The 25,535-nt window shown below is 42.9% G+C and overlaps 1 protein-coding gene across 8 annotated transcripts in view; it reads left to right on the forward strand.

The window, feature by feature from the left end:
* Positions 1-25,535, forward strand: part of AGAP1 (ArfGAP with GTPase domain, ankyrin repeat and PH domain 1) — a 319,948-nt gene that overhangs the window by 146,455 nt on the left and 147,958 nt on the right. For all 8 annotated transcript variants that reach the window (XM_061379186.1, XM_061379187.1, XM_061379188.1 and 5 more), the window contains 2 exons: positions 4,788-4,943; positions 9,766-9,858. In XM_061379186.1, coding sequence (XP_061235170.1) covers positions 4,788-4,943; positions 9,766-9,858 — 249 coding nt within the window. The remainder of the gene's footprint in view (positions 1-4,787; positions 4,944-9,765; positions 9,859-25,535) is intronic.

The following is a 25,535-nucleotide window of genomic DNA, read 5'->3' on the forward strand; positions in this document are numbered from 1 at the left end:
TAAAGTCACCTGCAAAGTCATCATGCATGTGGACTGCAAAGAAATACATTCGCTGGTCCGCAGTCACTCTCTTGGGAGATCTGCATTATACCTGAGAAAGATACAGAGCTTAATGTGCAGTTCAGTAACTGGTGCTAGCACACCAGCTTACTCCCTCCTCCCTGCTGCAGGTATGTGAAGAGGCATTATTTATGCTAGCACCATGCCTCCATAAAGTTTTTACTACACCATGATCGGCTAAATATGTAAATTAAACTATTAAAAGCTAAGTGCAGTCAGCTTAATCATCCATTATTTTACTGTGTATGAGACCTGATTATGGGTAAGCACTAAATGGTGGGGTACAATTATCTTATTTATAATGGGGGTCATTTGGGATGGAATATTCTGGTGCAATATTTTGGGCACTTGAATAAAGAAGGGACTATATTGCTTAAGCAGCTTTTCCTTCTTTTTCATGTAATTGCAAAATGCAGACTAAAGGAGAAGTGAAAACAATATTTGCATTATTGTTTAATAGTGCAAACAGTTACACCATTGCAACATACACCACAAAAATCTTGTATTTGTAGGTCTGTTTCTAAGCAATCTCTAACATTTATTTAAAGTAAGCATATATATATATATATATATTCCCCTTCAGTTGTGTGCAATACACACGTGTATCTGGAAGTGCATTCTCCAGGACTCCAGTGGTAACACTCAGTGCATCTGTTGATGTACTTCTTCCTTCTTTCTTCATCTTCACAGGACCACAGTAAGGTGCCTTAGTTTTGTTAAGCCCATTGATTCCTTGTTCTTTCTAAGGCCTCTTAAACTTCACACTCAGACTTGATCTTCTCTTAGGTTTTCCAGTTTATAACTCAGTTGTGCCACTGTGTTATTGCAGCCTGTTGTCACATCATTGGCTAATTATATGTTCTTAGTGATTTCATTGAGATGACTTGCATGTGCCAGCTTGGTTTAGCTTCAGAAGTTGTCTTCACATTCTCTTGGTGCTTTTTGGTCTGTCTGCTTTCCTCTACCTTGTTGTTAGAATCACAGAATCCCAGCCTGGTTTGGGTTGGAAGGGACCTTAAAGCTCATCTAGTTCCAACCCCTGTCATGGGGGTTAATGCTTTAATGCTTTCATTGGCAGTGACTGCCTTTGAGGTAGCTGCATTGAAAGGACCTGCTTGATCAAGTTATGCCAGGTTGATAGCTTCATCTGAGTTGTTCTTTTCTAGTAACAGCACAGTCTGCTAAATTTGTTCTTGCTGCCATGACCTTGAGGGTTTTTAGCATCAATCTATGCAGGAACAAAACTAGAAGCCTGTATTGATACCCAATTTATATACTTTTCTGTAACAGGAGTATTGGCCATGCACACAAGCTGTGTTCTAGTAATAACATCTCCCTGAAATGAAATGCCTATGGGTGTGCTGAAGTACACTGACCATCATCAGGCTCGCTATCTTCTAGAAGGAAGGAAGGACAAGGTTGTACTGTGTATGTTCACAAGCCAAACAAGCTTGAGAATGGGCATGGTGCCTTAATGAGGATGGGACAGTCTGCCACCCCAGAAAGCCAAACAGGAATGTATCTGTGTAAATGGTTGTACTGAGGCTAATAGTTTCCTTCCCTAGAGTCATTAGATAGACCTCTGTCCTTAGTGCCATGGCTTTGGTTAAGCAGTGACTCAGAAATGGCCCTTTATGCTGACATCTCAGGTAGGTCCAAATCTTGAGAACAGCTCAGTGGAAAGGTTTGTTTGAGAAGGTAACGTTAAGCTGTCTCATGTCCCAGTGGGTATTTGAGTGCTTATTTCATTGCTTTCATTGCCACAAATTTGACCATGTCTATAGCTAGCAACTGGTTTTGTGTTAGATTCATGTTGGGTTACAGGCACTGTAAGGAAGAGTGTTCTTCACATGCACTGACTTGATATTTATGAACTGAGACAAACATTAATTTCTGTGACTTACAGTTATTGCCACGTGTCCTAAATCCTGTCCTTCACTCCAGTGAGCTTCTCATTAAGCACTTGCATACCAATGGCAGGAACCTGATTTCTACAATCTTAACGTGGCAAAGTCCTGAGACTTGGTGCAAGCAACCAACCTGACACAGACACCTGGCCACCTTTTGTTTCCTTCAGCAATGCATTAAGCTCAGATGTTACCAAGAATATCTTGTCTGGCTGCTTTTGATATTGATGTACCTTGGAAGTCATGTCTGCGCTCTTTCTTGTCAAACCCATTCTCTCCATGGGGGTGTTTCAGAGCATCCATATGGGTTTTATACCTTTGCTAATTTGTGGCACCCTCAGTAGGAGCAGGAGCTTGTTGGGTGTTGGAAGCCATGCTTTTATTCCGTGGCAACCTTGAAGTTTTCCACTTGTAAATCTTTTCTTGAAATAGATCATATTTATTGTCCAGGCAGTGATTTGATACAGCCTACTTTGAAACCAAAAAGGTGGAAATCCAATGGAGGTAGTATGTCTGAAGAGAAATAACTGCTTCTGTTTGGCTTTGGGGACTAGAATGCCCAACCTGCATATGTTTCCCTTTAGGAGTTACTGATTCCTGGAAAATAAATCACTTAAAAATCTGGGAGCAAGTGTCTCACATCAAAAAGTCTAAAATGATGCTCTGAGATGATGAAAGGTTAAAAAGATTAAAGCTGCGTACTTTAATCTTCAGTGTGGTCCATGCTGTTTCCCATTAATGGATGCTTCCTTAGATTTCCTTCTCCCTCATTTTCCCCACACCAGTTTGGTTCAGTCATGGCAGACTGGCCCCTAAGCTCTCCCCATTCTAGTCTGAAAGCCATTCCTTGACATCAGCGTATCTGGTCTCGTTTTCCTAATGCTGTTTTATAGTAGCTGACTTTCCAGATGTTGTGTTGCTTTCCCTTCTTTTGTGAGCCACCTTATCAAGGCTTCCACACCACCCTCCTCAGCTCTGACATGGCCAGTGGTTTGGCTGTTTGAACTTCAGCAAACATCTGGCAATCACTTTGAGGCTCTCAGGTACGTGTTTTGTCATAAACTTTTCATTCAAGAGTCTTCCCTGTGTTGGTTCTCCTTCAGAGGTTTCATCTTGACTGCATGCAGCTTGAGATCCTGGTCCATACAAGCACTTGTATGGCAGCTTTGTGCATGCGTAGGACCAGTCAGTGGAGTAGGAGCGATGATGGAGGGTAGACATTGGACTGCTTTTCCTTTTGATCAACTTCACCTGTGGAATTCCTACCCACAGCAATTAAGATGAGACCAAATAACAGGCTAAGTGTCATGGGAGAATCCTCCTCAGGTGTCCTGGGAATACCCTCTTACCTTCTTTTAGGAAAATTGGCTGCTCTAAGAAGGTTCTTTCACCCTTTTGTGTGCATCACACACCTTTATTCTGCTCCCCCATAAGTTATGTGGGGGTTGTTGTCCAGACCCTTCTCCCACTGCTGCTCTTCTGGTGAGCTTTTCACTGACAGCGTGCAGAATTTTCCTCCGTTGCCCTGCACCAGTCCCCCATCAGCATGTGCGTTATGTCTGAGAATCGTAGAACCATGGGCTGGTTTGGGTTGGAAGGGACCTTAAAGCTCCTCCAGTCCCAAACCCTGCCATGGGCAGGGACCCCTTCCACTAGAGCAGGTTGCTCCAAGCCCCTGTGTCCAACCTGGCCTTGAACCCTGCCAGCGATGGAGCAGCCACAGCTTCTCTGGGCACCCTGTGCCAGCGCCTCAGCACCCTCACAGGGAAGAACTTCTGCCTAAGAGCTCATCTCAATCTCCCCTGTTCTGGCAGGTTAAAGCCATTCCCTTGTCATCATCCCCATGCATCTCTTAAACCATCCTTCTTATATCCAACCTGAACTTCTGTTTCAGTTTGAACCCATCACCCCTTGTCCTGTCACTACCTCTGTATCCTCAAAAGGTATGGATACTTGTATCCATAGGGAAAAAAACCCAAACCTGTTGTTCTGTCTTTCCAGACTACTTCCACGTTCTTTTGATTACGTTTTTAGTACTTATTTATGTTAAATGTAGTAATAATTAAATACAACAACAAAGTGACTCTGTTGTTCTTCACCTTTTGGTTCTCTCCATTCTGTCCAGTCTCCTCACCTTCCTGATGTTGGTGACTTGCTACCTCAGTTACTAATTGCGTTATGGGCAAAGTGTTTTACTTTGTTCAAGACTACGATGTAACTTGTAGGTTTTGGCTACTTGGAATAAATTGGAATGGCTTTGTTTAAAGTTGGGGATCTCTGTAGCAATGACTTCAGCATCTCAGAACTGTCAGAACTCTCTGATAGTTGTTCAGAACTCTCTCTCCCTGTTGTAGCCATTTTGCAGCATTGAATTGCCTTCAGTGAACTGATGTCTCCAGATCAGGATCAAGTCCAGCTATGCTGTTCTCTGGCACTAAATACTTTTTTTTCTCAGGTTTGACGCAGAATTCGGGATTTTAAAGTAGAAAAGCAGAATTTACAGACTTGCCCCAATGTTTTGCTTACTCATAGACTAATATATCAAATGAAAGGTTTCTGTCCAGCTAGGTTATATTGTGTAGAATGAAACTGTACATTCCATAGCAACAGAACTATCTCTGTTTTCAAAACATAATGGCAAGGAGAATATTGAAAGGGCTTAGAATAGACCTGTGTGGAAGGTGGCAGTGGGGCATTCCCACTGCGCTCCTGAGCCTAGGCTGCTGTTCTTGTGTATGAGGACTAAGTAAGAGACAGCTGGGGATTGTAATTTCTTGAAAGCAGTGTATCACTGTTTAAAACTGACTTTAATCCTTGCAGACCAGTAATGGAGGAGGGAGTTTAAGTGATTATTCCTCCTCTGTCCCATCAACTCCAAGCACCAGCCAGAAGGAGCTACGGATTGATGTTCCTCCCACTGCCAACACACCAACTCCTGTCCGTAAACAGTCCAAGCGCCGGTCCAACCTCTTCACGGTGAGTGAGCCAAGGAAGAGACTCTTGCTGTATTATACTTAGTGCCCTATGGTGGTGGCCTGAACTTCAGCTCTATGGAGTTGAGGTGGTCTAATCCAGACAGGAATGTTGGGATGGTTTTGTAGGCTCAAAAGCATCTTAGAATTACCACGAGTAGTTCTGTTTGAGGACTTGAGCAGAAGCTAAATGAATTGAAGTTATCCTGTTGGGAACTGCAGTAAAACAAGTGAATCCACAGTTGAGTTCTGAAGTCTTTGTCTGACTTTAATTCTCAGACCTGTCTAGATTGCCTGGATTGGCAGTAATCAAAGACCTCTGCTCTCCAGTCCTGCCCTTAGACTGCATAATACTGCTGACTCAGGTCTCCTGTGTTTGCAGAGGAGTCTCCAAGTTTACCATGGGCATACCATGCTGTCCCACTAAATAACTACCCCATGCTATTTTTAGTACTCTACAGTGTCAACTCACTTTTATTTTCCAGGGTTAAGAGAGATGATGGAGACTTTTTTTCTTCCCAAACCATGTGGGTTTTGCTTCATTGAGAGGCAGAAAACTGTACTAAATAAGAAGCTTGACTGGTCCATTATGATAGGCCTTCATTATGCCTAAAGAGTTTGGGAGATGATAATGAAGCCTTGAGTGATAATTTCCTCAGTTTAGAGTCTTGCTGAATGCCTTGGGGTTGTATCATGTGTGTAATTGGGGTTTTGTATGCAGGTTTTTGACACTTCATATGTTTTATAGCAAACACAGAATCCCTGTGGGCTCACGTGAAGTCCTGCGGTGATTGTAGCTACGTGTTGGTTGCGTTCAGAAAGTCACGGCCCCCCTGTCATCGTAAAGAATTTATGGGTTTGCATTCCAAAGGGGATGTCATGTTTCCTTCCTAAAGCTGGTTTGCTCCTTGGCTGTATCCAGGGAACCACAGACAAAACCAGGAAAACCATTTCCTTGTGTTCTAAACAAAATCTGACCTCTCGGCCTTCAGCAGGGAGAAAGTTTTATCCTCATTTTGGAGTGCTGAGTGACACAGCACGGGTCCCAGTGATCGCATTTAATGTGTCCATCCCCACAGTGGTATTCTGATTTCAAAGAAGATCTTTTAAACTCCTACAAAGGAAAGCAAACCACATGTTTGTCTCTAGGTGCAAATGACTAGATGTCAATAAAAGAGGCAAAAATGAGCAACGTGTGGAAAAGTATCCCGTTTTGATGCTAGTATTTTACAGCAGTCGCATGGATTTCTTGCTGGTGGTGAGAATACTCACTGCTGACAGGGCATACTCAGGAGTTACCAGCCCCACTAGATGTCAGTGTCAGCCCAGAAACTGCCAGCAGAGTCCTACCTCTGGAAATCCAGCCGATGCTCCAGCATCCGGCAAAAGCTTTCACCGACCGAGCCTGGTCTGAAGGATGTGTAAAATGCTCTAAGGGCTGTGTGGGTGTTGTTGACCTTTGGGAAACAGGGGATGTTTTACATCAGAGTAAGTGTAAATTTGGGAAAGTGAATGGAGAAAATACATACACATCTCCAGCAAGGGTTTGAGAAGATGATGAAGTGGGCTGCATTTGATCTAAACAAGTAGACTAAAGCTCTGCTTTCTGATAATTAATAGCGCAGTGAGAAACAAATTGACTACAATGGGAGGATGTTGGTTGTTGTCTTAATGTCTCATAACCAGGGGGAAATTTGGGGGAACCAAGTCCTATGGAAAAAGAAAATGATAATGTGACTCTTCAGAATTAGTTCTGTCTTGAAGACCTGGGCATACTGGATGCTGTGTAATGCCTTGCCCTGTAATCCGCGTCCTGTTGTATTTAACAGTGACCCTGCTGTACGCTGGGTTTCATGTCATATCAGCCAAGTTCTAACCTGGAATGCTTTAATTGAATAAAGAGATGGCCAGCATTTTCTCTCTAGCTATGAACAGTGTGTCATCAAGATATTTTAGTGTTTAGCTCTGGGTTTCTTGCTGTGCTTCTTTCCTAGCCTGTTACTTACGCCTTTATCACTTCCAGAAGCAAATCTATTTCTGTTTAATTGCAAATTACCCCTTGTGATCTAGCATAGGTAATAGCTTTAGTTTCCTACATGAAGATCTTTTAGTGTTGGAAGAAAATTGGCTTAAGGAGAAAACAGATCTGATTGTTTTTAAATCGATCACAGCTTTGGAGTGGGAATAGGCTTGAGAATTTGCAACGTGTTCATGTTTAAGTGCATTAAACGCCGTATCTGATCTCTCTGAATATCAATATTTGCTGTAAAGCTATTGATGCAATAGCTGACTTTGTAGTTAGGTGATAAAATAGATCGTATATTAGCAGAAGGGTGAATGTCCTTTGTTTAGTGCAGTGTAGTAACAGGGACAACTAAGTAATAGTGTATAGCACAGGGGAGACGTACATGAGGTCCACTTCAGCACAGAACTGATTATAACTCTGTGAACAATCCAGTGTGGGATGAATGAACTTGTGGTACAGTTAAGCGTATCTCCTTTCCCATATTCAGTGTTACCTGTGTTACATCAGTGTGAAATGTAAGCATGATTTAGAAAGAAGTTCAGACCAACTCGGTCTCAGTTTCCACTGGTAGAGATCGGTTTCCTCACCTCTGGGGCTCTCAGGACTGGATTCTGTATCCTTCTGGGACTAAATCTTGTTTCCCAGCCATAAATTGGGTAAGGTTCTATGTTTTCAGTCTGTGTATGACTTCTAGTGCAAAGGGGAAATGAGACAAATTATGTTCATGCAGGTGTTTGGATTTTTTTGGGCTTGCTTGCTTGAATTAAGTTTTAAATAAAACTACTTAATGTATAGATGTGATACCAGAAAAAGTCCTAGAAAATGTTGTTCCGTATGGTTTAGAGTCTATTTTATTATATGCTGTTGGATGTAAAGTGCATTGCATGTGCCGTAGGTATAAAAGCATAAAAGATCAGAGTGTATCTCTATTTAAGTGCACAATTTATCTTTGTAAACAGTGGAACCAGCTAAGATTCTCCCCTTGAAAATGTTATGTGTTCTGTGATTGCAGGCAGCTAGAATAGAACCTGCCTAACAGAAATAGCTACGTTTCTTTACTTTTGGCATTTGACAGTGTTTTGCACATAGGTATTTCCCTTCTGTGAGCAATGGCTTATTCCCCGATGCAGTTACTTGTATGGAATGGAAGATGTGATGATTTAAAACTAAACATGAAAAAGAGTGCGTGAATGTTGAGTTTGCTTTTCAGAGGCAGGATCCTTCTTTCTAAAAAGCCAAATAGTAAAAGAGAAACATTCAGGTTGACAACTTTCCTCCCAAGGATTTGGTACCTTCAGTGAGTTTCTTTAAGATGTCACTAACGGGCGCTTTGCACCATTGAAGCATTGTTTTGCCTCGTATTATTGGGAAGTGGCACTTTCAGATTCAGAAATGTGGCTTGAAGGACGAGGAACAATAGTTATCCTGAACAGTGGATTTCACCCCTCCCACTTGTTTTGCTTTCTTTCATTTATTCTTTGTTTAATTCCCTGGCACGTCATTCCATAGCCCCGAACCATAGTAACTACTGATAGGAGCCTGTTCCCGGTGGAGCGGGGAAAGCAGCACAGGATCCCTGCTGGGTAAATGTGTTGCTTAGAATGGTGCCTCTTAAAGTCCTCCTTCATGGGTTTTCTCCCTCCCCTTCCCTCCTCTCATGCCCAAAGGCAACTGCTTTAGGGATTTTTTTCTTCCTTCTGCTCGTTCGCATAATATGGAAAATGAGTGTTAGTTATTTCCAATCCTCACTGTCCTCCCGATTTCAGTGTCTTTTAAACCTCTCTTTCCACTGAATATCAAAAGCGGGATCTCGTGTCTCCCTGGTTTTCATTAACTTCCCATTGTGGTACTGGACACCACAAATGTATTCCTTTCATATATCATCTCCGATTTGAAAAGCACATGAAAATGTTTTCCCATTTTCAATATTGTGTGAGTAATGTTCCTATTGAAAAGTAATGGAGTGAAGTTGTCACTTGTCAGTTCAGTTATTAAGGAGGATGACTCTCGGGTCTTCTTTTTGTAATAAAATAAATCTGTCAAAATCATTATGCTCAGGCGTTCTTTCACAATATCAGACTGGAATCTGAATCGCACCTAACATTCCCAGGTAACTTTATGGATGAAGTGAGCACCGTGACCTTATTCCTAGGGCAGTTCTAGCGTCACACATAGCCAAGATGAGGCAATTCAAGTTTTCAACACTGGTTACATCTTCCTCATGCTGATTTTTCTTCATTGTGTTCATATAACTTTTTGTCAGCACCAGTCTCTCCCTTTTTGTGCAATTCGAACTTTCTAAGCATCCAAAAGTAGGCAAAAATAACAAGTCAAAGTCACTAGAATCAAAACCAGCATCATAAAATCACATTGCTAAGTCATCTATAACATTTCTAAACCCCACATAGATGCAAGTTAAATGTATGCACGTATGTATCACCCATTTAATGAGAATGAGAATGAGAAGCTGGAACCTTCGCTCCTGTTGGAGCTATGATTGGAAACTTCAGAAACACGTCCTCTGATCTGCTGGATCTTCAGGCAGTGAGAACTGCTTAAACCCAAATGCCATTTCAAACTAGCACGTGCTTGGACATGATGGGCAGGTTTCAGCACTGGGGTTTTAAGAAGGTTGCGTGCTTCCGTAGATTCTAACTCATGGCCTTTGGGACTGTATTTATGTGTCATAATTCTTCTGCTTTTAATTGCTTAAAGGAAAAACAAGAGGTTGGGGGGGGAGGAAGACTTCTCTATGAAGTGCTACATTTAATGGAGCACAAACTTTCTTTTTGCTCTACAGTCTCGGAAAGGGAGTGACCCAGACAAAGAGAAGAAGGTCCTGGAGAGCAGAACAGATAGCATTGGAAGCGGTCGCGCAATCCCAATTAAACAGGTAATGCCGAAATACTTCTTTTTTATTTCCTCTTTATTTTTTTTCCCCCTGCTTTCCATAGTTGGAGACACACCTCGGGTCTTAAACACTCTGATGGCGGCCCGTGCGCCAAGGCGTGTTTGATGTGCTCTGGTGATGAATGTGGAAGTCACTCACTTGACATCAATTAGGAGAGGTTCCTATGTGTATTAAAATAGGATCATTAGAATAAGAAGAGGGAAAATGTGACAACAGGCCTAATGAAGTGCAGTCTGCCGGCCTGCATATGGAGCGGGTTTCTAGGCTGTGCTGGCTTCAAAGCGGCCTTTGTAGAGGGGGCTTTGATTGGGCCGTGTGCTGCCAGTCGGCAGGGTAAATCAGATCGCTCTACAAGAGCCCCTTGTGATCGCAGAAATAGCCTGATGTGGCCCTAATTTGCTACTGCAGACGGACATCTGAACACAGTTTCAGGCTGGTTTGTAACAACGAGGCAATTAGTTGTGATAATCAGAGCCGGTGTGTCAGCTGTGCGCTCTTGTTTGTAATTTGCTAATGAAGGAATTGTAACTTTGATTAGGTTCAGTTTCATTTAGACCTTATTATATAAGAGAACATTTACAGCTGTAATGTGTGGCCTTAATTAAACTTCCTCATTACACAACAGGACTTGAATTCAAGGATTTGTTTTGGTCTGGTTTACTAGCCTGGATGCGCTTTCATTAGCCCGGAAACTCAATGCTAAATTGGAGTTGCGAACACTCCTTTGAAAGGCAAAAGCAATGTCGGCATCTGACGTGAAGGATTGGGGTGAATGAGATCATTTTCTTTCTCAAATCAGATTACACTGAAATCACAGGGTTGAAAACACCACGCTAAGCAGTTGTGTAGGGTGCTTCACAAATAGCTTATGGAACGGTGTTTGCAAGGGTTTACTTTCATGTGAGTTACTTTGCTGGAGACAGCAAAAGTGCTGAGGGATGGGAGCTTGTTTGCTTCTCATGTGGTTGTTTCCTGTTTCTTCTGGTGGCTTTCTTACCCTTCAGAGTGTCACTTGCCTCTTCAGTCCATGCTTCATCTTAACCGTATAGCCCTTGGTCTCCTATTTGGGGGTGGGTTTGTGTGTTTTGGGGGTTTATTTCTTTTGGGGGGTGAGGGAGAGACCTGTTTGCAGTGATTTTTCCTTATTAAAGGCAGTTAAAAAGACCTTTAGGGACCATCAGGCAGCAGAAGTGCTGTCATGCCTCTGAATCTCTAGTAGGCAAATTTTAATCAAACACACTGCAATTGAGCAGAGCAGTTTGAAAGCAGAGCAGCTCAGTATTTGGCTCTGCGTTCAGGGGAGGAGATTCCAGGCATTTAAAACAGGCTACAGTTTTTTTTCCTCCAGCTTTTGTATGGTATGAGATGGCTTAGACCGGCTGGAACTCTTTTGGGTAATGGTAATTAAACAAAAGTGTCTGTGAACGCAGCTGAGAATGAAAAACTGAGGATTATGCTTGTCAATATTTATTCAAGGCATCCATGCTGTTCTTTTCTGAAATGCTGTTGTATGAAATTAATCTGATTAAACATGCACTTGGTGGAAGAGCACTGTGAGAGAAGCGTTTTAAGTGTGATTGCACTATTCCACGCTGTAATGAAACACCCCTTCCAGTCTCTTGAATGTCTGTATTGAAGAATTCCCCCTGCAACCCCTACTTGGTGGACTTCTTGTTATTATTCCCAATTACGGTGATTGCATTTTGTCATTCACAAGGAATTAGCAGCAAATATTTGAGCAGGTCTGAGGCCAGCAGATACACCCTATTCGTCAAGACTTTGTATGTGTTAGAAGGGGGGGTGCATGGTACACAGTGCTGTAGCATGGCTGCTCTCAGTGGTGTTTCACATGGTGCTTGTACGTCAAGAGAAAGGATTTTGGAGTTCACAGGTTTTCTGCTTTGTGGACAGTCTTCAGGGAGACCTTAGAGCAGCCTCCCAGTGCCTAACGGGGCTGCAAGAAAGCTGGAGAGGGGCTTTGGACAAGGGCCTGTAGGGACAGGACAAGGGGAACGGCTTTAACCTGCCAGAATAGGGGAGATTGGGATGAGCTCTTTTATGCAGTAACTGTGAAAAGAAACTTCTTTGACATAAAAATTGTAGGATGTTCCTGTGCTTCTTCCAGTGAGAAGCTCCTTCTGTCGTGAGACGTTTCTGTGACAGATGGCCAAGGAATCACAGAACTGTCAGGTTGGAAAAGACCTTTAAGATACCAAGTGCAATTGTAAACCTACACTTGCCCAGTTCACCACTAAACTGTCCCCATATGTGCACATCTACACCTCTTTTAAATACATCCATGGATGGTGACTCCACCACTGCCCTGGGCACCCTGTGCCAGCGCCTCAGCACCCTCACAGGGAAGAGCTTCTGCCTAATCTCCAACCTGAACTTGCCCTGTTTCAGTTTGAACCCATCACCCCTTGTCCTGTCACTGCACCTGCTGATGAAGAGTCCCTCTCCAGCATCATGATACCATTAAGTGATACTTCCTTTTGATCTTTCTGTCAGCACGTTTTCCAGTGTTTGTTCTCGTGTTAGCCTGGAAGTCACTTCAGTGCCCTGCCCTATGCTACTGGAGTACTCATGCTTCTATTATGTCTTTGGGACATCTTCATAAGCATGAAGTGACAAGGCCTGTTTACTTTCCACTGTGTTAGTGCACTGTTTTATTCTCTGTGGATTCTCACTCCATGTGCCTGCCAGCAATACTTCATAAGGGCTGCTGGCAAGGGAGTGCTTCTGGTGCAAGGCAGAAGGCCAAGCTCATACTTGTAGATAAGTGCTTCAGTTGTGTTGGTTGAGCTTCTGAGCAGATTTACACTGCCTCGTCTCCCCTCCCCTGAGAAAAACCCCAAACAAACTGTAAGTGATGGTTGAAGCTCAAATACAGTGGATTTTGTGTTCTAAGCTGAAAACCGTGTCATTACAAAATAGCAAATAGCAACCCAAACCACTCTGATGCTGTGAAATAGGGAAAACTGTGAAATGGCGTTATTTCCTTCCAAGGACACGCCTTGCTCCTTCAGACCTACATTCATAATGCAAAACAATCTGGTCAAAGAGTTAATGTTCTTATTCTTTCTGTCTTTTCAAAATGATACAAGTCACTTTTCACTGCAGTGCTGAATAGGTTTTAATTGGGCTAAGCTGTATAAAACTATTCTGACAAAGCTTGTTCCCAACAGAAACCCAAAATGTAGGCAGGAAAATCAGGAATGTTTTCAAAATCCACCTGTTGACTTTGCCAAACTACTGTTAAAGTGAGTGGAATTTTGGGAAGGGCAGTTTTCCATGGAGGTACAAACACCTTCTGCATGCACCGTGGGATCAGCGCACCTTAAATCACAGAACCCAGCTTGGTTTGTGTTGGAAGGGACCCTAAAGCCCATCCAGTCCCCTCTGCCACGGGCAGGGACACCTTCCACTAGAGCAGGTTGCTCCAAGCCCCTGTGTCTAACCTGGCCTTGAACACTGCCAGGGATGGGGCAGCCACAGCTTCTCTGGGCACCCTGTGCCAGCGCCTCAGCACCCTTACAGGGAAGAGCTTCTGCCTAAGAGCTCATCTCAATCCCCCCTGTTCTGGCAGGTTAAAGCCATTCCCCTTTGCCCTGTACCTACAGGTCCTTGTCCAAAGCCCCTCTCCAGGTTTCTTGTAGGCTGACTGTGCTTTTAGCATCCTCTGAGGTCTACAAATGCCATAATCAAAGAAGAAGAAATCTCACATGCTATTTAAATACCTTCTCCTCATCAAATAAAGACAGAAAATGTCTGGAACAGTGTTAGCCCCATGTTAAAATCAACAGAAAGTTCTGTATGTCTGAGAAAGAGGTTCTTAAACTGAAAATCCTGAAGCTGGCTCCTTTAGCATTGCTAATACCACTTAAAGCCAACTTTGGATGAGTGGCTCACTCTGTTTGGAGCATCCTCTGTTCAAAACCACTTACTCTGACCAGGAGGGCTCGCTCCTGGTAGCCTGAGTGAGCATTTTGCAGCATGGATTAGGCTGTAGGGTTTAGGGTGACATGGTTTCACAGATGAGGTTAGGGGTTGTAGCGGTTGGGGAAGATGACTTTGCTTGCTGCACTCTTGCCAAAGCTTTATCAGTAGGGCATATTCAAATGAAGAAAAGCACAACAAGAAAAATAAAAGCAAGAAGCTCGGCTCAGCGGTGAGGGGGCTTGTCATGTATTAATTTTTCATTGCTGTGGAGAATTGTACATACATAATCACTTGATTGCAGTGGGAGTTAGTGAGCTCCTATGGTGTCATTTGCATAAATCTTGTTAAGTCAATGGCAGTTAATGAAGTACAAATGAGCCTGGAGAAGGTGACATGCAAATCGTGGGTGGCAGATGGGAGGTCTGGGGTTGGGGTGGCAGCTGTGTGCTCTTTCTTTTATTATTTATTTTCTTCTCCTCTCCTCTCCCCATCCTCCCCCCGTTAGAGTGTAAATAAATACGTAAGAGCTGGCCTTGACTTTCAGCTTTCAGACCCTCTTCTGTTTGCCATTCACACTCCATCACAGATGCTCATATGATGATACAGTCCAACTCTCTAACCTTGACTCTTCCTTTACCAATAACTGGTGCAAATACATTATGTCAGGTTGCCTCGGCCCTCCTTGGCTTATCCTGAGAGGTGCTGCACCTCTTGCGGCCCCAAATTCCTGCATCCTTTAGGAACAGCAAACTGGATTGAAGAGAAATGTTCTGGTTAATGTTACGCTGATGGCTTAGTGAAAAACTCGCCATCCATGACTTGCAAAGGTGAACTTCAAAATCCATTGCCTTTCTCCATGTGCAAAGGGTTGTATTAATGGAGAAAGTGGAATGTTTTACTTAACTTAATTCTTAACTTTTTGTGTTCCAAGCCAACTACTGTACTGTCAATTTTCCATCCTTTCCTAAGTGCTTCATCCTTAGAGGAATATCTGAAGAAATTTGTCTAAAATTCAGGGGAAAATCTTTTTTAGGCTATTTTGAAGATGTCCTTTGGAAAGGCAGAATCCAAACTTTTTATTTCATTAAGGTTTTTTGCTAGTGAACTCTTCATACATTGACTATGCACTGCTCTGTGGAAGGAATCTCTGGGAAACTGGGAATTGCTTTATTTCAGACTGTTTTTTTTCACAGCCTGCTCTCCCCTGCATGCTCTGAGATTGCCAATAGCTGCATGGCCCTGAAACCAGAAAGGGTTTCAATGTAGTTTATATCAAACTTTGCTTTTATTAGACTTGCTCTTAGCAGTCACTCCTGATATATTTGTCTGGGAGAGGCTTTGCTAGAAAACTTGAGCAGCAGCCTGCTTGCAGCCTGACCAAATGAATGCCTTGCAGTGGCAGTCTGTGCTGTGGAGGGCGAGGAGAAGAGCTGTGAGGTGAGACAGGATCTTCTGGTGCTGATCATTTCCCTTCCTTCCATCAGAACATACAAGTTTAGACTATGCATTTGCACTTCTTCCCTTAGTTCTGATCACTACATTTCCAGATCTCATAGACTCATGGGATCCTAGAATGCTTTGAGTTGAATAGGACCTTAAAGATCATCTACCACTGGCAGGGACACCTTCCACTAGAGCAGGTTGCTCCAAGCCCCTGTGTCCAACCTGGCCTTGAACACTGCCAGGGATGGGGCAGCCACAGCTTCTCTGGGCACCCTGTGCCAGCGCCTCAGCACCCTCACAGGGAAGAGCTTCTGCCTAAGAGCTCATCTCAGTCTCCCCTGTTCTGGCAGGTTAAAGCCATTCCCTTGTCATCATCCCCATGCATCCCTTGAACTATCCTTCTTATATCCAACCTGAACTTCTGTTTCAGTTTGAACCCATCACCCCTTGTCCTGTCACTACCTCTGTATCCTCAAAAGGTATGGATACTTGTATCCATAGGGAAAAAACCCAAACCTGTTGTTCTGTCTTTCCAGACTACTTCCACGTTCTTTTGATTATGTTTTTAGTACTTATTTATGTTAAATGTAGTAATAATTAAATACAACAACAAAGTGACTCTGTTGTTCTTCACCTTTTGGTTCTCTCCATTCTGTCCAGTCTCCTCACCTTCCTGATGTTAGTGACTTGCTACCTCAGTTCATTAATTGCGTTATGGGCAAAGTGTTTTATTTCGTTCAAGACTACGATGTAACTTGACGGTTTTGGCCACTTGGAATAAATTGGAATGTCTTTGTTTAAAGTTGTGGATCTCTGTAGCAATGACTTCAGCATCGCAGAACTGTCAGAACTCTCTGATAGTTGTTCAGAACTCTCTCTCCCTGTAGTAGCCATTTTACAGCATTGAATTGCCTTCAGTGAACTGATGTCTCCAGGTTAGGATCAAGTGCAGCTATGCAGTTCTCTGGCACTAAATACTTTTTTTCTCAGGTTTGAGGCAGAATTCGGGATTTTAAAGTAGAAAAGCAGAATTTACAGACTTGCCCCAATGTTTTGCTTACTCATAGACTAATATATCAAATGAAAGGTTTCTGTCCAGCTAGGTTATATTGTGTAGAATGAAACTGTACATTCCATAGCAACAGAACTATCTCTGTTTTCAAAACATAATGGCAAGGAAAATATTGAAAGGGCTTAGAATAGACCTGTGTGGAAGGTGGCAGTGGGGCATTCCCACTGCGCTCCTGAGCCTAGGCTGCTGTTCTTGTGTATCAGGACTAAGTAAGAGACAGCTGGGGATTGTAATTTCTTGAAAGCAGTGTATCACTGTTTAAAACTGACTTTAATCCTTGCAGACCCAAAATGTATTTTCCCCCAAGATACCCAAGGCTGTCTGTACAGCTGTTAGAGCGCTGCAGCAAGTATGGCACTGTCTTGGAAATGGGTTTTGAGAAGTGATTGTCTGCCACCTCTAGTCAGTCAGTGTGCTGTCCTCAGTCATCCTCACTAGCAGAAGAGCACTGAAATGCTTCAGGCAAGTGTCAGAGCTGAGACCCACCTTCATCATAAACAATACATGCTTTTTGCAGCAGGTTTCCTGAATATAAATGTTTAGTTTGAGTCTACAAAAAGAGAGAACAAATAGGCAACTATTGTAGCATCTGTTCTTGCCTAATGCATCTGACTTGACAGGGTGAAAACAGATGACACAGGAAGAGCAGGACGGACATACATTAGTACATTAGTAGGCCTTGTGACCCACTGCTGAGTCTGCTGAGTGCTAGGGCTTATCCTATGGCTTCTGGACACAGGTTGCCTAGAGCAGTATTCAGGGCCAGGCTGGATGGGGCTTGGAACAACCTGCTCTAGTGGAAGGTGCCTGGGGAAGGTTTACTGACAAAGAGGCCCAAACCACTGTGGTGCTGCTTCTGCTCTGTCTCCCACACCAAAGCATTCACCAAAATGCTTCTACTTTGGTTTTTATTTATTGATGCTCATGTGGGCTTCAGGATAGTTGTTTGCAAGCCAGTGCTGGTGTCTCCAGAGAGTGGCTTTCCAAAACTGAGGAATGATGTGATTTACAGGAACGGGCAGATGACATAGCTTTTATTTATCTCTATCTAGTGTAAGGTGTAATTTCCGCTGTCACACTTCTGCCTAATCACAGTAATCAGTATCCCGATCTGCTTGTACAAACACAAGGGTAGGGTTTTTAGCCAAATACTCTTAGTGCTGAAATCTTCTGTGTAATTCCTCTGCAAGTGTTTACAATCAGAACATACATATTTTGCTGTGGTTTTAATTAGCTGATTACTAGTTATAAAATGTTTTGTACTCACTGTGCTTCTGTAAATTGTTAACTGGTAGCTACCAGTATAATTAAATATTCCAGAGCACTTGGCTGTGGTTGCATTGAACTGTGAAGAAATAATGTTATATAGCCAATCAAAAAGAGATACTTGTAAACTCATTTGAAGCGTCAGAGTGTGTTAGGACTATCATGGTGATGCTTATTGCAGGAGAAATTAAAGATACAGTTTTGTGCTAAGAGGCAATACAGAAATTAGTTCCTGAATTAGTTGTTAATTGATTTGGTAATTCCCTGGGGTCTGCATGCTCTTTTTTCCTGTTTCGTTGTTGCATTCAGTTAACAGTGACTATTCCCAGTGCACTTGAAATATTTTTTCCAATTAGATCAAATGTGCCCTTACATCAGAGGAATGGCAATAGCTCTGTGTGCCTGCCTGGAATAATGTTTAATTTGACTGTGGAAGTTGGGTTTGTGTGTTTTTTCTGTGATTATATGCAGATGCCATCCCAAGAAAAGCAGTAGTCTTTATGTATTTGGAATAAAATGGCATTAAAAAGTTCCTGGATTTAATTGGCATTTTGCAGTTTCAGGAAGCTTGAATTTATACCTCTCTGAGCAGCCTTCCAGTGCCTAAAGGGGCTCCAGGAAACCTGGAGAGGAGCTTTGGACAAGGGCCTGTAGGGACAGGACAAGGGCAATGGCTTTAACCTGCCAGAACAGGGGAGACTGAGATGAGCCCTTAGGCAGAAGCTCTTCCCTGTGAGGGTGCTGAGGCACTGGCACAGGGTGCCCAGAGAAGCTGGAGGACTGGAGCCTGCAGGAAGCAAACCAAGCAGCCTCTCCTGTGAAGCTTTGGAGAACTTCATACACCTGGAGTGTTCCCATGCTGTTCTATGTGCTGGAGTGTTGCAAATCCTGGAGACCACATAGAAATCAAGTACAGAACATATTGAAGACATGTCAGAATACTTTGGGGTAGAGGAGGCAATGATCAAGAGCAACGTAGGTATAAAAGACAGTATCAATAAAGAGAAAGCCATAATATGTTTTCAACAAATTTATTATACTTTTCCAGTGCTGAGATGTTGTAATACATCAAGGTGGCATCTCAGTGTGACATGCAGAGATTGACAGCAATGAGGTCACTAAGGTATCTTCATTGTTACCCTTAGGCTAAGAACTGGCCCTTGGCCAAAAGCCTTAAACTCAAGGTGCTTGTGTCTAGATATGTCTCTTATAGTTGCATCTAGCAAATGCTTACAAGAGGCTATTTTTTTATTTGAGCCATCTACAACTGCCCAGATAATTAAAGAAAAAACCTATGGCATCACTCAGTGTCTTATTGAGGGAATGATTTTATAATGAGAGTGGAAATTACAAAGTCCGAGAATGGTTTGTGTTGGAAGGGACCTTAAAGCTCATTCAGTCCCAACCCCTGTCACGGGCGGGCAGGGACACCTTCCACTAGAGCAGGTTGCTCCAAGCCCCTGTGTCCAACCTGGCCTTGAACACTGCCAGGGATGGGGCAGCCACAGCTTCTCTGGGCACCCTGTGCCAGCGCCTCAGCACCCTCACAAGGAAGAGGTTCTGCCTCAGACCTCATCTTGATCTCCCTTCTTCCTGCTTAAAACCATTCGCCCTTGTCATATCAATATTTATATATATTTATATCAATATATGAAAATAATTGACCTTTAGTTATTTTTAGTGGATCAGATCTGCAGATGCCTTCATAGTTGTAGTATCTTGTTGAGCAGCAGTCATTATGAAGAAGGTTACCACAAACTCCTCGTGACCAAGATGTGCTTTCCAAGCTGTTTGTAGTCTTTCTTGGTTTCAGTTCATGGGTATTAGTGCAAGACAAACATTTCCCTTATTTCAAGGGGCTGCTGTGATTTGGATGGGAGTCGTTGTGCATCTGGGCTAGCTTGGGAGACTGGAGCTCTTCCTCTGAGGGCATGGGAAATTAGGCTGGAGAAGTGACATAAGAAGATTAAGTAGAAAGCTTATGACAGTTAGCAAGTGAGACTGCCTGCTAGACTTGGGTTGACACAATGATTATTAATATGTAGTAAAGATGTTTTGGGGATTCCACCATATTTGTATGGTTGCCAGGAAAACGGTGACAGTTGCATTGCAGTTAATAAATTCATTTAGATTTATAAGCATTGTTTACAGAACCTGTTCGCCTGCTGAAACTCTTAACAGCATCTGTTCCTTCTTACTAATTAACTGCTAATTACGAATGAGCTTTGTGTGTTTGTCAGTATAACTGGCTCATGCATTTTGTAAGGAACATTAACAAATTGATTTACATAGTGGTAAAGCAATCAAAAGAGTAAACTGAACAGCACGCACTGAAAGCCCTTTAGCTGATCTTTTTGAATGAGGCAAACTTGGGGCATTTGAAATATTTTCATCAGTCTTTTGCTGCCTTTTAATTGTGCCATAATTGCATGTGAAGCTGAAACAGGGTTGGATTGGTATTTGATTCGATGCTGTTGGTCCAATATCACAGAATCATGGAATGGTTTGGGTGGGAAGGGGCCTCAAAGCTCATCAGGTTCCAACCCCTGCCACAGGCAGGGACACCTTCCACTAGAGCAGGTTGCTCCAAGCCCCTGTGTCCAACCTGGCCTTGAACACTGACAGGGATGGGGCAGCCACAGCTTCTCTGGGCACCCTGTGCCAGCGCCTCAGCACCCTCAAAGGGAAGAGATTCTCCCTTATCCCCAACCTGAACTCCTCCTGTTTCAGTTCGAACCCATCACCCCTTGTCCTACTGCTACAGTCTCTGATGAAGAATCCCTCCCCAGCGTTCTTGGAGGCCCTTTTGTTTTGGGGGGGTTTCTTTAGTTTGTTTGTATTTAAGAGAAGCAGTGGCACTGTTAGGATTTACCACATGAGCAAGCATTTATCCAGAGTGAAAGTCGCAATGGCACATTAAAGAGAGCAAATGGGATGAAGAAGGGATATTGCTTGGAGGAGGGAGCAGGGGGTCTTTGAAATGTAGGTACTCTGCCTATAAACTGCTTTGTTATCGGTAATCGGAAGACCTCCTATGGCAGTCCTTGCACCTTTGTTCAAGTGGTGTTATCTCTCATCCTGCTTCAGTTCTCCAAAACCCTTCTGTCTGCAGTAATTATCAACACATCTTTAGAGCAGTCTCAGCAGCCAGGCCAGATGTTGGCACTTCAGTATTTTGAATTTAAAGGGAATAATTCAGTAGTGCAATTGCTAACACAAAAATCAAATCAAATCTTGGGGGTTTTCTTGCATGAGTCAGAAGAAAGTTAAAAATGACATAACTGGATGTTGTGTTTTTTACATAGGATCCTTCACATTACAGTCATTTGGAGATGAGTGATATGCTTAGTTGACATGGCTATATTTCACTTACAGCTGTCCTAGAGCTGTAAAGCTTGAAATGAGGCTTGTATGTAGCATTAGAAAGAAGACCCAAGTAATGCCAACACTCAGCTGCCCTGGCTTAATCTAACAGTGAGGTATACAGAGTGGTTTATATAGGCTGAAAGTTGCCAGAAAAACTCAATTGTTCTTGTAGAATTTCAAAATACATCTATGAAGCAAATACAACAGATGTAAAATACTTGGATGTTAGTGCAGCATTTTGACTCTGCCTCACTGCATCTTAATTGAGAGTTTATCCAAATGTGTTTTGGCTAAAACAGAGATGTGGATTGAAAGTGCTTTGTAAGATTTGAAGCAAAACCTAAAGCCAGACCATAGCCTGAGTTGGCTGGAAGGGAGGACCCAGCTTTGTTCAGATCTAGAGCTGGTGCCATTCACCAAGGCCATTAACAGCAGTGTTGGAAGTGCAAGCAAACATGTAGCCATCCCGTTAGTCGTCTCTAGGCTAAAGCTGAAATGCCAGCAGGGAGAGGCACATCAGAAAAAGGACAAGGACTGGAGTTGGTGACTGAACAAAATGAGATCTAATTTGTAAATCTTCGTAATCTTTAAGGTCCCTTCCAACCCAAACCATTCTAGTATTCTACAGGCATTGGAACAGGCTGCCCAGGGCAGGGCTGGAGTCACCGTCCCTGCAAGTGTTCACAAACCGTGGAGACGAGGCCTCAGTGCCATGGGTTAGTGGTGGCCTTGGCAGTGCTAAGCAGTGGGTGGACTGGATGAGCTTAAAGGTCTTTTCCAAGATTGCTGAGTCTGTGATTCTGTGCTTCACTGGAAGATGCACACAAGCTCATTGAAGGCACACACTGATTAGGCAAAGGGCTCAAGGCAGAAAATCCCACCTTTGTGACTCTACAGCCAGATCATTCTCTGGCTAAAGGTGTTTTTCTCTGGCCAGCACAGTAATCAGGGCATGTTGTCAATAGTGATGTAAGCTCCTGTATCAGATCACTGCTTATGAGATTAGGAGGCTAATTACAGAGGGTTTAACTAGGACAGAGCAGTTGTAATTATACATTGAAATCTATAGTGTGTTTGCCAGGAAAAAGAAATGTTGCTGCTGTGCTGTGAGATGTATGTACATCATGGGTGTGTGGTGATAAGGAAGCGATGATTACAGGCTTGATACTAAGAGAAAGCTGCTGGATTATGGGGGTTATCCGGCTGGTTGTTATCCTCCTTATGGAAACAATATAAGCTTAGTGACTTTGATTTTCTTTTTAAAAGGGGCAGAAACTGAAGCAATGAGAATCTGTAGGGAAGTCTGAGCGCTGAGTACATTTCTTTCCCCTTTAATAACTAATATGATTCTTTGTCACAAGAAAAATACTAAGACGTACCATTTACCAAAGGGTTTATAGTACAGTATATCACCCTATTATGAATGACAGTATTTAAATGGTTGGGTAGAGAACTGGAGAACTGCTACAAATCAAGTAGCTAGATTAACATCTAATGTTCTCTTCTCACGTGAATATTGGGGGGGGGGCATTAAGACATATTCATGTGCAGGACGTATTGGAAAGAAAAATCAATTAAAATAGCAAAGAAACTGGTTGAATTATTTAGAAATTCTGTCTGAAAGCGAGCAATCCATTGGAATGGAAGGGAATAGGGGCTGTTTAATAACATGGGTACCATCACTTTGGGAGTCAGATGTTTCATGGCCAAATTAAAAACAACCTGGAGCAACCTGCTCTAGTGGAAGGTGTCCCTGCCCATGGCAGGGGTTGGAACTGGATGAGCTTTAAGGTCCCTTCCATCACAAACCATTTTCTGATCACGCTTCTGTGATTGTTAAAATCCATGTGAATGTTTTGGGGTTTGTGTGAGCTAGGTCTCCTGAAGTCCATCCATCTCAGGTTTCCAGTGCTGTGTCTGGTGGATGAGCTGCACAAACCCTTTCTGCATCCATCCCTTGCAGAAGTGTGCTCAACATTTTGCAAATTGACGTGTCAGTTTTGTTTAAGCTAACGGCAAAGCAAAGAACTTCTTCAGAGCACTTCCTGAATCAGTCCTTTGTACAGCAAATGTTGCTGTCAGTTTGTAATTCACAGCAATACTGTGTTTGTCGCTGAGAAATAATACATGCATGATCACTGGTAGTGCTTCAGTCTTGCAGCACAGTGGTATCTGTAATCCTGATACAGATTAAGTCACGCTTAGTTCAAGTTAAATGACACTTATTGAGGTTGGTGTGATGTAGGGAAGCAAGAGGGTTTTCACCTGCATATGGAGCATGAAGAGTGCAAGGTCCCTTCTTCCTGGGGGAGACGCTCCCCTTCTGGGAGGGGGCAGACAAAAGGAAAGGGCTTTAAAGGTAAGAGAAGGGGGGAAGAATGCCAGCATGATGCATAACAGAACTGAAGGGAGAGAATTCAAATGTAAAAGTAAGAAGCCAAATCTGCATTAAACAAGTAAGAGGAAGGAGGGCAAAGATGAACAAAGGAGGAGATGGGAAGCAAGAATAAAAACCAGGTGACATCTCCAATAACAGTAAAACTCATGAGCATCTTTCAGAAGGTGCCACACCAGTCCCTAGAGAAGTCTCATTCTTAAGGTACTGATGTCTTTAAGCATGAAGCATGGTGATCGATTGGTAGCTTGAAGCAGTGCATCAGTGCCTCTGGTTCTCTGCTGCTTCGGCACCTTGTCAATGCCTCCCAGCTGTTTCCAATTGAACAGTCTGAAGAGCTTTCAGTCTATAGGTTTCAGTAGCATGCACTGCAGTTGGTGCATGCATGCTGTCAGCGTGCTGATTTTTCCACTGGTGAAGTCTGAAGGCAAGATCCCAATGTTGGTCCAGAACAGTTCTGCTGGTGTTAAAATAATCACCTAGAATACATACGATGGGAGTTTGAAACTCTGGAGAGTAAACCAAGAGGCTCTGAAGTGACTCCACATCTCTCTGCAATGGGCTAGGGCTGATTTCCAGGGCAAGACCAGTAAGATCAATCCAGTGTGTGAATATTTCATGAAGGGCTTTGGTGAGATAAGTTGTACTTCAGAGAGCAGCGCATCTTTCCTGTGTCCTATGTATGTGTGCTTGGCGATTCTATCTGCAAGCGAAATCGCATTTCTGAATTGATGGCAGATGCAGTGATTGTAATTTCTGAACTCAGGTTTGGATTCAGTTTTATTCTGCTGCAGGAATGCTTTATGCATAGGTCATTTTTTTCACTGGACTTTATGGATGGTGCTGGTGTCCTGGTCCCATAGAGCATACAAGAGTATGGTTTTGGCAGTGAAGGCACAGAAGTTTTACTCTTCTACAGCTTTTGGGTGCCTGGTATGCTTTCCTCGGCTGTTGCTCTCATAGAAGGTCCTGCAGTTACTTTCACAGTCTTGAATGATTTAATGCCATGGGTATTTGTATGCTTCCTTTTACAGAAGCAGTAACAGTGATTGTGTCATTTTATTAGAAAAATAGATCTATTTTAAGTAGAAATTCTTGGGGTTTCTGGGAATGCATCATCAGTGGGTGATTTCCTCTCTGAGATTTGTTGATCTCCGCTCCCATAAACCTCTACCCGGCATCTTCAGTTTTCCCATAACCAATGTTCCCTAAACCTGCTGTCACCCCAGTCTGAAACTGTTAAAAAAGAAAGAAAAAGGCACAAATTACTATTCTTTTTTGGTCACCTTCCCCTGTTTCAGGGGTAGGAAGGGATGTGTGCTATGTCGGCAGGCAGGCTCATGGTCCTCTTAGCAGAATAGACCAGCCTCTAACTACACAAACCACTTGGAGAGACCACGATTTACATATTTTAGCAATGATATAGCTACTACTTATCTGACTTACTCCTAGTAGTTTATGGCAATGCTGGCTTTCTACCACTGCTGCACAATGAATCCGTCTTTTCCCTGGTTATATAGGTTTGAGGCTCCTTGAGTTGGTTCCCTTTCAGCTGAAAGGTATCCCGGTGGTGGTGGTGCTCGCCAGAGCTCTAAGTAAAAATGACTTTGTTCTCTGCTATGTTAAATTGGCTGGTTAATTCTGGTGTTATTTACCCTGTAATTCATTAGTTTTACTCTACCATTGGCAGCTGACAGGCTGTAATTTCATGCCTTGCAATAAAAGATGTCTCATAATCTGCTTCATTTAGCAGCAAGAGAATTTAATGAAATTAACTGCAGTCCTAATTATGCCAGTGAATACTAAAGACTGCTATCAAGTTTCCTCAGAAAAGGACAAGGTCCACCTCATGAAGGATTTAGAATATAATTTCCTGGGAAAAGTTGCAAATGCCTCCTTCTATTGGCCAACAAGGGCCAATTACAAGTGCTGATAGGACTTTAATGAACTAGTTTGTTCTGAGGACGTCGCGCAAGGAATAATAATTTTGTATTTTTGAGCAAGTTTTTAGAGGTTCCTCTCCTTGGAATAGCTGATGGATGAGAATAGTCTTTTGCTTCTGTTTCAGAGGATTTTCCCACTTTGTTTGTGGTGCCTTATGCTGGATGCTAGCAACTGAGGAGACAGCTCGGATGCTACACACTTTAGATGTGGAGTGAGGATAGTGGGTTTGGA

The sequence above is a fragment of the Neopsephotus bourkii genome, unplaced genomic scaffold (assembly GCF_033783945.1).
Source record: "Neopsephotus bourkii isolate Nb327-2 ecotype Australia unplaced genomic scaffold, CSIRO-AGI_Nbou_v1 NB_1768, whole genome shotgun sequence".
NCBI classification, from domain to species: Eukaryota; Metazoa; Chordata; class Aves; order Psittaciformes; family Psittacidae; genus Neopsephotus; species Neopsephotus bourkii.